Genomic DNA, 12,606 nt, shown 5'->3' with positions numbered 1-12,606 from the left:
CCAGAGTGAGATCTTTGTAGCTACTCTCTGTCCTAGTAGGGGGTCCCAAATGAGGGATTCCCGCTCCATCTTTTAACTCAGAACACCCTAATAGGGTATTTTAAAATGGGTTAACTAAATCAGACAGCCCCTTTTGTGTAAACAATCACCTACATATAGTGGGACATTAACCGTATATTTCAATTGCTTGTATTTACATTAAATGTATATTTTATCTCACAGGGGCCGCACCAACTATATAAACTTGGGTTCATTTCTCATCAAGCCTGTGCAGAGGATAATGCGTTACCCTTTACTCCTCATGGAGCTTCAAGGGGCAACACCTGAATCTCACCCGGACAAGACTCCCATTAAGGACGCTGTACGAGCGGTGAAGAGTATTAATGTCAACATTAATGAATACAAACGAAGGAAAGATCTGGGTGAGTAGTGGGCGCGGTACCCAAAATGTCTGGGGGAAGTTGCTATAATGTTATATGACCAATAAGATGAATGGCAGACCATATAATACATGGGCAGCCGGAGTATGCCAGAGCGAGAGCCAATTCTTGATAGTTGCTCTCTACTCTGGCTCATAGAGGGGGGTCCTGGGCGGAGGACCCCCCTCTATGATGTAAATATGCCCTAATAGGTCCTTGATTTCTTAAATTCTGTTCAGCTCTTTTAGTTATATCTATATATCTATTTCAGGGAAGGCTTAGTGACAACCAATATGGCTGCCATTACAGACCTCTTAGGGTTGTCCCCCATGTTTCCTAAATGGCAAGTCTGCCTAACTGGGTAGAGAAATGTGGGATTCATTTATACGGCAGACTTCTCATGTATGAGACTTAGAAAGTTGTGAGACCATTGCTTGTCATTGAAATTAAAAAAGTGTGGAGGGGAGGGGCTCTGACAACTAACTGGTGTGGGCGGGGAATGCATTTCTCATCAGTTATATCTGGTGTGTAAAAATCAACTAAAGTTTTTTTTTTTCTTCTTTTCTACAGTCGTGAAGTACCGCAAAGGCGATGAAGAGAGTTTAATAGATAAGATATATAAACTTAATATCCACTCCATCATCAAGAAATCCAACCGGGTGAGCAGTCACTTAAAGCATCTCACAGGACTCGCCCCCCAGGTAATGGAATTTGCATTGTACTGAGCGTGATAAATGTGCTGATGGTAAAAAAGAGTTGGAAGGGATTTTCCAGAAACAGCGCCACTCTTGTCTATAAGCGATGACTGGTATTGCAGCTTAGCTACATTCAAAAACACATAGTACAGTATAAATCTTGTTATTGATGATGGTCATAATAACCTAAAGGAAATGTCGATTCTGTCATCAGCTCAAAGACGAAGTGTTTGAGGAGACGGAGAAGAACTTCAGAATGCAGGAGCGGCTGATCAAGTCCTTCATCCGTGACCTCTCTGTCTATCTGCAGCACATCAGGGTAAGGCCTTGATAGCGGTGTGGTAAATCTTGACTTGATTATATGTTGTCCTATAGAAGGACTCCCCATTCATCCCGTTTAGGGTTAATTAGTAACAGAACATGTTTTCTCTATCCCTTCCCTTGGAAAGTTCTTGGGTTACACTTTGAACTTGTAAGCAGTCAGGAGCATCTGAATTCATAAATCAATGCATTTCACTTTCCTGGACTTTCGAAAGCTGAACATAGACACAAAGATTTACCCCTGACCTGACGATCAATATATATATAAATGTTGGTTGTCTGGTTCAAGTACCCTTTGCGACTACAAAGAGTGTCTATCACTCCGGAGGACCCGACATGTTAATGCATTACATGGACAATCCACTCATTTCAAAAGGAGCTGTGTAACGCTTCTATTCTCCTGTGGTGGCGCTGCAGGGAAACTGAACACTTGCTTGTTTTCCCCATAGACTGCAAATGATTGGGGGTTGGACCCTTCTAACAATAAGGGACTGTCCAAAGTGAACAACCTGTTTAATGGTGTACCGCCAACGATGGGCTGCGGCATGGCAGCCATTATTTAGATAAATCTGAAATTAGTCCACGTATTTGTGCCGCTGATATATCGCGGGACCTCTGCTGTGACTTTTCAGGGGACCTACCCCCTTTATTAATTAGAATAGTCGCTATGGTTGCCTAGGATAGACCCTCCCAGACTCTCGATACTTACTCCCACCGCACTCTATTGTGCGGGTACACATTGAAGGGTTTGTCCAGCCTTCGGTATATAAAGCTCATTGTGTAACGAAAAGTTATATGAGCTCAATAAATCAGCAGCAGTGCAAATCCCTCTCTTGTCCTGAGATTTTTTAGGATGCATGGATTTAGGAGCCAGCAAAAATGGTGCAAATTGCCTTTTATAATGACCCACATGGCATAATATATTTCTTCCTTATGCCACTTCATAGCTGGTGTACATGTACGCCAATAATATGCACCAAACAATTTTGCAAGGTTTTAATACATTTGGTGCATATCATGGCTTCTCCCATTTTCTGACCAGTGGGCGCAAAATGTGCCTAAAAGTAATAATAAATTTGGCACAATTTGCAACAGATTCCTGGTGCAATTTGCTTCGTAAATCTCCCCATGTATCCTGTTCTTTATTGTAAGGGACATTCCCAAGCCGGGTTTTACTTGTGTGTTTTAGGAATCTGCCTGTGTGAAAGTTCTGGCTGCCATGAGTATGTGGGATTTATACGCGGACAAAGGAACCAGTGACCTGGAGAAGTTTCAGAAGGCTCATCGTCACATCAGCGAGAAGCTGTTCACAGACTTTGTGAGTGGTTTTCATGGAAATCTCTCTTGATGGAAACCGTCTGAATAATTATTGGTTATAGTACATGTAATGGACCGACCCAGTATTCAGAAACGTATATGTTTGATTCCTAACCGGGCCAGTTGGGGGTGCTGGCAGGACGGTGCCAAGGGGGGTGCTAATAAAATTTTTTTTAATAAATGGAATTTGACTTTTGGTTCTCTCTTCTTCATCCTCTGCTTCTGGTCTTGTCAAATTCTACATTATGCTGTAATTCTTAGCTGCCTACCAGTGCCAGGTTATCAGAATCTGCTTTATCGGATGCCCATTTAAAGGAATTTTACTGTATATAGCTGGCAATATTGCGGTATTTATTATTTATTTACTTCTGTTACTTATATAGCACCAACATAGCGCACCGCTATATAGAAGTTCCCTTCCTAAGAATTTTGCCTATGTATGGTTCGTTACAGCCGAACACCTGAGTCACAAATATATTTAAAGGGGTTTTCCAACTTTTACAAAGAAAGTTCTATGGGCATAATACAAAAATAATTCACTTTTTATTATAGGCCCCTTATCAATTCTCCACCATTACTGTGCCATCAGCTCCTTGTTAACAATGCTACGGGATGACGTGTCGTCCATAGTGACAAAATGTCACCTGACTACAGCGGACAGCCATTGGCCTGCACGGTCAGGTGACGTGGTCATTATACATGAGGATTATCATATAGCATTGTCAACGAGGAACTGGTGACTCAGAGAATCTGTAAGAGGAGTATAGTAAAAAGTTTATTATTTCATATCCATAGAATTGTTATTTGGAAAGGGGCTTCTGGGACTGTAATATTGATAAGCATATCCTTAGGCGATCCCTGGTGATTAGCTAAATCAGGGGGCCCATCAGTATTTACTCAGGGCACAGTGCCAAACATATGGTTGTGGTTGTGCCTGGTATTGCAGCTGATTGGCCGAGGTGGCTGGAGTGGGACCACTACCGGACAAATATTTATGGCCTATCCAAAAAAAAAAGGGCATCATTATTAAACTCCCAGAAAACCACTTTAATATATTCGGTGCGTTGAGAAAACTTTTGACCTTTATACTGCACATAGAGATGTCAATGTGGATGATTTCAGTTTGGTAATTATACCTGTTTACGTCCCAGCCTGTACGAATGATCTGGGTGTGCTCAAGGTAGTGATTAAATGGATGTAAAATGTATACAATTAGTTGTCAATCATGGACACGTTATCTTATGGTATTATCCTGTACTGGGTATAGATGAAAATGAGACGAAACCCTACTGTACTGAAAAGAACATTAAAGCAAATATAGAGCTGCTGTCAAAATTCTACTGGTTGCCCTTGGAAACAGACAGCAGTTTACCGGCACATTAGACGTACGGCTTAGCTGCAACTGTCGTCTGAACGCCCAGAATGCACTGCTCTCTTTTTATAGGAAACCAGCAAAAGTCTGAGTTTAGCTTTGAATGGCAGGACATGCTGAGAGTTGTAGTTTTGCAACAGCTGAAGAGCGATAAGGTTGGGGACTACTGGTCTAGAAAATGGCTTATATAAGAACAGCGTCACTATAAACAGTAATACTTATGATATAATATACTGTGGAATGGGAAGTTGTCACCTGTTGTGGGTGGTCCCCGGTAAAGTAACTGCAAGCTCCTCCTCTTAGAGGCATATTACAATAATTTAGCGCTTTTATTTATTTTTTATTTTTTTTAAGACAGAAATGGAGAAATCCTTTAAAGAGTTTCTCCACTTGTAACAAAAAGGGATTGTAAAATGGGTCCCGCCAAAAATGAGATGATAATTTACTGGGACTCCCAGAGATTAGCTGTAATCTGAGGGAACCCAGCAGGAAGTATTCTATTTCCATGCAGCACCACCACAGGAGAAATGAGGCATTACACAGTGACTATTGAAATAAATGAGCTGTACATGTAAAACACAGACGTGACGGACCCTCCGGAGAGACTGGCGCCCTCTGTAGCAGATGAGGGTCCAGAACTAGACAACCCCTTTAAGAAACGATAGTTGAGTTGGTATGTGAGGGGTTATGTTGATCTGTTTCTTTTTTTCACCTCGCAGAAAGAGAGAACCGAGAAGTTGGTGATCTCCCCCTTGAATCAGCTTCTTACAATGTTTGCGGGACCTCACAAGCTGGTGCAGAAACGGTTCGACAAGCTCTTGGACTATCACAATTGCACCGAGCGGGCCGAGAAACTGAAGGACAAGAAGACTCTGGATGAGCTGCAGTCGGCTAGAAACAACTACGAAGCTCTGAACGCTCAGCTCCTTGATGAGTTGCCCAAGTTTCACAATTACGCCAAGGAGTTATTTGCGAGCTGCATACGTGGCTACGCTAATGCCCACTGTGACTTTGTAAAGCTCGCCTTGGAGGAACTTAAACCCCTTTTATCAGTAAGTCTGATCACCTGTGTAAGATCTTTGACTGTGTCTTATCCATAGAATGTGGTCAATTAATTCCCCTATGTTATGATAGTGGTAATAGTAGTAACTGTTGCCTTATATTATATATAATATAATCACACCAAATTTTCTAAAATTTAATCTTAAAATCACTTGCACAATAATGGTCTAGAATAGATTAAGCAAAAAAGGGGCATTGGCCCAGTTTAACACCGTGAATATTACAAATCTGGTTCTAGTTTTTGACTATAGCTACCAATTCATGATACATTGACACGGCTGCTATCCCTGTAGATACGAAAACAGCCATTGTGCAGTGGGCTCCCCCTAGTGGTGACTTTAGGAAGCCAGAGTTTTATCATTTTAATCCATTGCTGTATGAAAGGAAGCAGGGGATTTGGAGCTCTGTAAAGATATATTGCAAAATGAAACTCAGAATTTCTGGTGGTATATTGTGCATAGTTTCAAGCTGAGCCCCTGGGAAGGGGGGGGGGGCAGGGTAAATAATGACTGCACCTCCCCCACTGGATCAGTTTTAAAGGCTGACTGCCATTTCAATAAAGTTCTGACATGTTATAGAGATGTCAGTGCACGGCTGATATAAACCATTATAAAGTTCTGAGACCACCGTCGATCACTAGAATAAAGAGGCAGAAGCACTTTGCCAATCACTGTGCCCCTTCAGTTGCTGTCGCCATTTTTCAGAACTCGTGGGAGGAATAGCAAAATAGGTTTCTGGGCCTCAATTCAAAATCTGCACCAGGCCCTTACCAACCATGTGCCAGTCTTAATACTGGTGTATTCTTATGTGGCAGAGGGGCCTTTGAACCCTTCCGGCACCAGAGCCCAGATTTTACTGCTACCTCTGCACTGCCTATATCTATACGCCTCTCTGATGCTGACGTTTAGTGCTGTAACTCTCCGCTCAGTATTTTTTATGTGCTAGACCCTCCACCCATACCAAGCCGGCGGTAGTCAGGGCAGGTCCGCTCTGGCATCTGCTCAACTTTGCCAGGTGCTGACACGTCCCTGATATTGTAGAGTGAATTGAGGCCAGACGTGTGTCATATGGCATACAACCAGATAGTATACAGTTTCTTGTTAAAGTACTAAGCAAATGAACAGGATTATTGGATTGCATTTGTATTGGATTGCAACCTTTGATGGTTTTCTCTTGAAGTACCGTATCAAAGTGTTGCTCATATATACTGTATGAATAAGCGCTTGTTGTTTGTCATGCATAAATAATTTTGAATAGGGCTGAACTGCAGTACCAGATACAGCCCATTTACAAAAGTGGGGCTGTTTTTTAGAAAGATGGCAGACCTTTAGTCTAATCTCATGCATCATCTCTAATATTTCACATAGTATTATGCTAATGTATTGTAAAATGTACATTTCTTGTCTGACTGATATTTGCTTCTTCCTAGTTGTTGGGGATTGGAGGGCGAGAGGGGAACCTCATTGCATTATTCCAGGAAGAGCACAGCAAGGTTCTAGAACAGCTCCAAGTCTTCACTTTCTTCCCCGAGAACCCTCCCCCGGCCAAGAAGCCTTTTGAGAGAAAAACGATTGAACGCCAGTCTGCTAGAAAGACCGTTCCAAGCCCAGTGAGTGAAGTGTGACCGCGGCAGGAGTAAAATATTAATTTGTGGTGGTGTCTTCATGTATTTGAGGGATTCCCATTTCCTAAATTAAGTGCATTACCTTCACAGGCCAAATACATACCACAGCTGGATGAACATCGGACGCTCTTACTTGCTAGGTACCCGCCTGAAAAACTTTACCAGGCTGATCGCAACTTTAATGCTGCCCAGGATCTGGATGTTTGTGTACAGGAGGGGGACCTGGTTGGCGTAATTAAACAACAGGATCCGATGGGTAGTCCGAATCGGTGGCTGGTAGACAATGGAGGTAAGTTGTGCATGGTTACTTATGTCTAATACTGCATGAGAAAGAAGAGCAGGGCCACTGTTCTAGTGATATTTTTTGGGAATACCAGTGATACGATCTTCTAATATTTCTGAATGACATGCCCAAGGTGAAATATAGTTGGACATATTCTTTAATGGGTTATCCACTTTGAACGATCCCTGCTTGTAAGAAGGATCCCTAGATAATAAGCTGATCAGCTGGGGAAACCTGGAAGTAAGTGATCAATTTCTCTGCAGCACCACCACAGGGGAAATTAAGTATTACACCGTGTTCATTCAAATCAATACATTGTTTATGTAATGCAGGACAGCACAGGTCCTCTAGAGCAAGGGATACTCTTTGTAACCGCTCTCCACTCTGACCAAGTGATGAGGTTCCTGAACAGAGGACCCCCCTCTATTAGCTCAGAATTCCCGAATAAGTTATATGAAAATGGACAACCCCTTTAAGGAACTTCATTAGCATTGTACCACTTCAGGTTGCACTAAACTTAAATATTCCATCAAAATCCTCCAAACAGTTTAGAAATCTGCAGAGTGTAAACTTATTTTGGCAGGGTCCTCAGACTCCTCACGCTGTAGAACTGGTGGTCACCAGTCATTTTCATTTCCTGACTAAGCAAAAATTGGATCTAGCTCTTCACCATTGGTTTGGTGACTTCGCTCTAGCTATATCCTTGACAATTTTTCTACATCTTGGTCCCTTTGAAGACCCCATTCTATCCTTTCATGTTGGCCAACTATTTTACATCAAAGTTCATGAAATTAATCTTCGATTATGACTATAATGATGTCTTTGTTTTCAGAAGATTCCTACTAATTCCATATTGTGTTGTCTGTTTTTTTTTCCACAGTGACAAAGGGTTTTGTTTACAGCTCATTCTTGAAGCCGTACAACACCCGACATAGCCATTCAGACGCGTCTATCGGCAGTCATTCCTCCAATGAGTCTGGCTATGGTGGCTCCTCTCCCAATTTCTCGAGGCAGAGCAGCAACAGCACGTTAACCATCAACCCAACTATTGGCTCCGTCAGTTTCACCACGGCTTCCACCACAAAGTCTACAACTGAGTCCTCTGTGCCAAGCAGTGGTCACCTGAACACCAACGTTCCTTCCACAGCTAGTTTTGCTGCTGAGATGTCCTTGAAAAAGTCTAGTGAAACTGACTCCGCTCCATTACCACGAATTATGGAAAAGGAGAATATGGTCACTACAGACTGTGCCGAACAGTGCGACCCTAACCGAAGGGGGAGCCAAACCGAGAATGGAAGTATCTCAACCTTACAGAACAATGAAGACAAAGGGCTAAATGCTGCTAATCGCAAACTGTATAGAAGAAAAACTCCTTCACCTATGGGAAGTGACTTGGAGCCAGAAGGATGTGACTTAGAAGGGAACCAGGTGAGATTAGTTCTATTTCTTAGAATTATACCCCGGAGACCTATATAGCATTATCTTCTATTTACCAGATACAGTCCATTATAATAAATAATTTTGTTTATTAGTGGTTGGCACAGGAGAGGATACTTCCTACAAAGTGATTTGTGACGGATTGCTACTACAGGAAGAGATAAGCTGTGCCTATGTAGTGCCGCTCATCTCTCTATAATAGGTTCCACTGACCAAAATTTCCACTGACTTGTATTATATTATATTATACGATACTATATTTTATATATATCTATGATACATATGTATGTAGTTTTGCATTGTGAAAAAGACCAGTTTTTCTGTTAGATAGTTTTGATAAATAGGCAAATTTTTCTATCTAAGACGCTGTTCACATCTGCATTTGTTTTTCCATTTTACTGTTATTTCCTAAAAACAGAAGAAAAAAAAAAAACCAGGCAGTGCTGCATCTATCGCATGGCAGCCGGCAGAACCCGTTGACTTTAATGGCTTCCATCGTTGTCCCAGACAAAATAGTGTTGACGAACTCTGCAACTGGGACTCTTAGCGGAGCCTCTGACGTAGATGTGAACAATGACTAATAGAGCTGTGCTTCCCCACCGGGGGCTCAGGAGAACGTCGCTCTCTGGCCCCCTGCTAGCAGCTCCCTAACTTTTAACAGCTTCAAATTCCATTCTGCATAAGTAACACCAGGGATGTCACAGCAATAATGAACCTCGACACCAGCGTCATTACCACATCACTGGCACTTGACACCAAGATCACTATCCTTTAGGTGGCACTTACACCATGCTGATAATCCTATCACTGGCAGTTGACACCAGGGTCATTTCCATATCACTGGCGCTTGACACCATTCTAATAATCATATCGCTGGCACTTGACATCAGGATCATTACCATATCACTGGCATTTGACATCACACTTATTACAGACACTTGGTAGTGGAGTCCGTCATGTAGAACTGGACTGCACCAACACAAAAACGCTGTCCGATTGCATTTATCACACACTAACTTCCTGCTTTATTTGTTCTGACTTGTAATTGGCCAAATCACTAAGGGTATGTTCACATAGAGTTTTCAGGCGTATTTTGGGGCGTAAACTCCTCGAAATACGCCTTGAGAAACTCTAGCTAAAGGCTAGGTTTAGTTCATACGGGGCATTATTTTATGCCGCCGTTTTAAAATACGACACGTAAAAAGGAGCATGCCACTTCTTGAGACTTTTTTGGAGCTGTTTTTCATTGTCAATGGGAAAACGGCTACAAAAAAAGACTAAAAATAATAATCCTTTTCGGCTACAAATATAGCTGAAAATCCGAGGCGGTTTTCCCTTGAAAACAGCTCCGTAATTTTCAGCGGTTTTAGATTTTCCGTGTGAACATACCTAAGGCTTTTCTGACGTGGGGCTGAGCTGCAGTACCTGACACAGCCTGTTGACAAGAATGGTGCAGTTTCTGGAAATTAACTTTTTACTGCTGTTTCACTTATGTTTGTATTGTGACACTTATTATATATTCTGACGTTCTAGGTGTATTATGCCGTTTACTCATTTAAGGCGCGCTCTCCAAATGAACTCTCAGTCACAGTAAATCAGAGACTCAAGATCCTGGAATTCCGAGATCTAAATGGAAACGGTGAATGGTGGTTGGCTGAAGTGGAAGGAAGGCAGGGCTACGTGCCATCCAACTACATCCGTAAAACAGAGTACACGTGAGATCGAATCTCCTCAGCGGCCAGTACCAGGAATTCTTCTCCAACCATTAGGACGGTTTCTGTGCCTTTTTCTGAAATTACTTAAAACATTTTTGGGCTGCTGAAATCACTTGAACACTATTTTACAGAGAATGTGGTTTTATATAATAGGACTTGGAATCAACTAGTACGTCCATGCTAAGAGGAAGTGGTTTGAAGGCAATAGTTTGGGCACTTGGCTGGTGCATTGTACCAACACAGTGAGTAGAATTATCAATTATGGACCGCTTAATTGGTAGTTGCCCGGTTTAACGGAGAGAACATGGGCAACCATTGACAATCCACCATATGAACTAGCACAAATACTGGCGTAAGTTAGGGTCATGCTAGGATCTGTAGGGGCGTAACAATAAGGGGTGTTGAGGTAGCAGTAGCTTCCGGGCCTTGGTGCCTAAGAGGGCCCAATAACCCCACTGCCACATAAGAAGTCACCAGTATTATAGATGGCACATGATAGGTAGGGGTTCGGTTATAGGTTTTGTATTGGGGCCCAAGTTACGCCTCTGGGGTCCCCCAAATTGTGAACTTCCGTACATAATAAACATTGATAGCCAAAAATCACGCCCTCAGAACTAGACTTTTGGGTGCCAATTAAAGTTACTAAAATCTCTTATTGGCCACTGCATTGCAGGAGGCCACACGTTTTTGCCGTGGCACTGTGAATGGACTCCTTAGTTTAGAAGAGTGAATATCATAAGGAAGCAGTAAAGCAAGACGCACTGTTGTGATAAGGGATTGCGTTATTTTTCTAGTAAGAAAGTTTGCTGTGCTCTGATTGGCTGGTAGATCGGAGTGGTGAGGACACACCCGCTCTGGTGTCGGAGATCAACGAGGTTTCTCCTTTTGTGGCACTTGATAAAAATAAGATTTAATTTTATTTAAAAGGAAATATTTAAGAATGCATTTTCTCTTAGGGAAGCAAATCTCTGCTTTATTTTTTTCCATAGAGAAATGACTTTTCAGGGAACATCTACTAGATATTCGTGGAATTCTTCCCAGCTTGTGGTGCTGATTGCAGTTTGCAAAGCAGTATTACTATTTTTTGAAATTTTTGATTTTTGAGAGGTTATATTTTTTAACACTAGTTCCTATAGAGAACCACCCTTAACACCTCCATGATGTTTCTGAACGCCCTAATGGGCAGGAAATAGACAATAACTTCAGTCGCATGTAGCCGGGGGTGCTGCATGGATGCTGCCTATGCAATATTTTTATGCAAAGACATGGCCGATAGGAATAAACGGTCCAAAATTGAGGTAGATTGCAACTTGGATGCTGTAGTCAACTAGAACTTGACACTAAAGAGACATCAAAGGTGGTTCTTGTTGATTTCAATAAAGGGATTGTAAGAGATTTAAATAAAAAGAGGGATTTTTCCAGAAACAGTGCCTCTCTTGTCAATGGCTGTGTCCAGTATTGCAACTCAAGTGAATGAGGCAGAGCTGCAATACCAGACATAGCCATAAACAAGAGTGGTGCTGTTTCCAGACAAAAAAAAAGCGGACCTTTTTTTTTTTTTTTTCTTCTAATCCTGAACAATTCCTTTAAGCAACATTTAAATCTACGGCCTGTGTTGCTATACGATGGTTACCAACTAGAGTCCTGCGGTTATTGTAATCGTCTTGCCCCAGCCTTAGAGGTTATAGGGACGGCCTCGCCTACCAAGACCTGATCAATGTGGATCTCGATCACAGCGCTCCGCTAAGCTCCGGACTCTTCCATTTGTTTTTTTTATGGATTGACTGGTCCTTTTCCGCGTTCACTCTGGAAGGGATCAGGCAAGAGACTTTGTAGAATATACAATTTCCTATGAAATGAAGCATTATATACTATGTGTATCACACAGACCAGACACTTGTAGCAAGTAATAAGATAAACATTCAGATCTGACTACTGAAGGGAGTGTAATATCCGGGCTGTATTATGTATTTTTTTTCTCATTGTATATGTGTTTTTACAGACGTAGCCATTGCACATTTTCACATAGGCACCTTTTTAGAAGATACAAGTTCTTTTTATTGATACAGTTTTCTGTTTAGAACAAATGTATGATACGTTTTGTGTATTTTTATACTGTTTAGTATTTTTTTTTTCATGGAAGCGAGAGAACGATAAAGAACGGGGGGGGGGGGGGGGGGTTCCTGCTCATTTCTAGAGGCTGTGGTTCAATGAGGAAAAGTTTGATCCTATTGTGCAATGCTATAATGGAACCAATAAACCTCAGATATCTTAATGACTTGTGTTTGTGTAATTTTGGAATGTTTTTTATTGTGCCTACATCGTTGCACTTTATTGTGATAATCCAGAAAGTGTAAGAAT

General features: G+C 41.8%; 1 protein-coding gene across 3 annotated transcripts in view; it reads left to right on the top strand.

Moving 5' to 3' along the window:
- The window catches only part of DNMBP (dynamin binding protein), a 98,224-nt gene extending 85,832 nt beyond the window's left edge, over nucleotides 1-12,392 (top strand). For 2 of the 3 annotated variants that reach the window (XM_075843093.1, XM_075843096.1), the window contains 9 exons: nucleotides 223-422; nucleotides 990-1,120; nucleotides 1,329-1,433; nucleotides 2,625-2,753; nucleotides 4,844-5,176; nucleotides 6,616-6,795; nucleotides 6,901-7,099; nucleotides 7,974-8,521; nucleotides 10,064-12,392. In XM_075843093.1, coding sequence (XP_075699208.1) covers nucleotides 223-422; nucleotides 990-1,120; nucleotides 1,329-1,433; nucleotides 2,625-2,753; nucleotides 4,844-5,176; nucleotides 6,616-6,795; nucleotides 6,901-7,099; nucleotides 7,974-8,521; nucleotides 10,064-10,249 — 2,011 coding nt within the window. In that variant the 3' untranslated portion in view covers nucleotides 10,250-12,392. The remainder of the gene's footprint in view (nucleotides 1-222; nucleotides 423-989; nucleotides 1,121-1,328; nucleotides 1,434-2,624; nucleotides 2,754-4,843; nucleotides 5,177-6,615; nucleotides 6,796-6,900; nucleotides 7,100-7,973; nucleotides 8,522-10,063) is intronic. The other variant, XM_075843095.1, reaches the window with a different exon arrangement.
- The last annotated feature ends 214 nt before the right edge of the window (nucleotides 12,393-12,606 follow it).

The sequence above is a fragment of the Rhinoderma darwinii genome, chromosome 11 (genome assembly GCF_050947455.1).
Source record: "Rhinoderma darwinii isolate aRhiDar2 chromosome 11, aRhiDar2.hap1, whole genome shotgun sequence".
In the NCBI taxonomy this organism is placed as follows: domain Eukaryota; kingdom Metazoa; phylum Chordata; class Amphibia; order Anura; family Rhinodermatidae; genus Rhinoderma; species Rhinoderma darwinii.
Note: the sequence above shows the minus strand (reverse complement) of the source record. Positions and strands in the feature narration are given on the sequence as shown.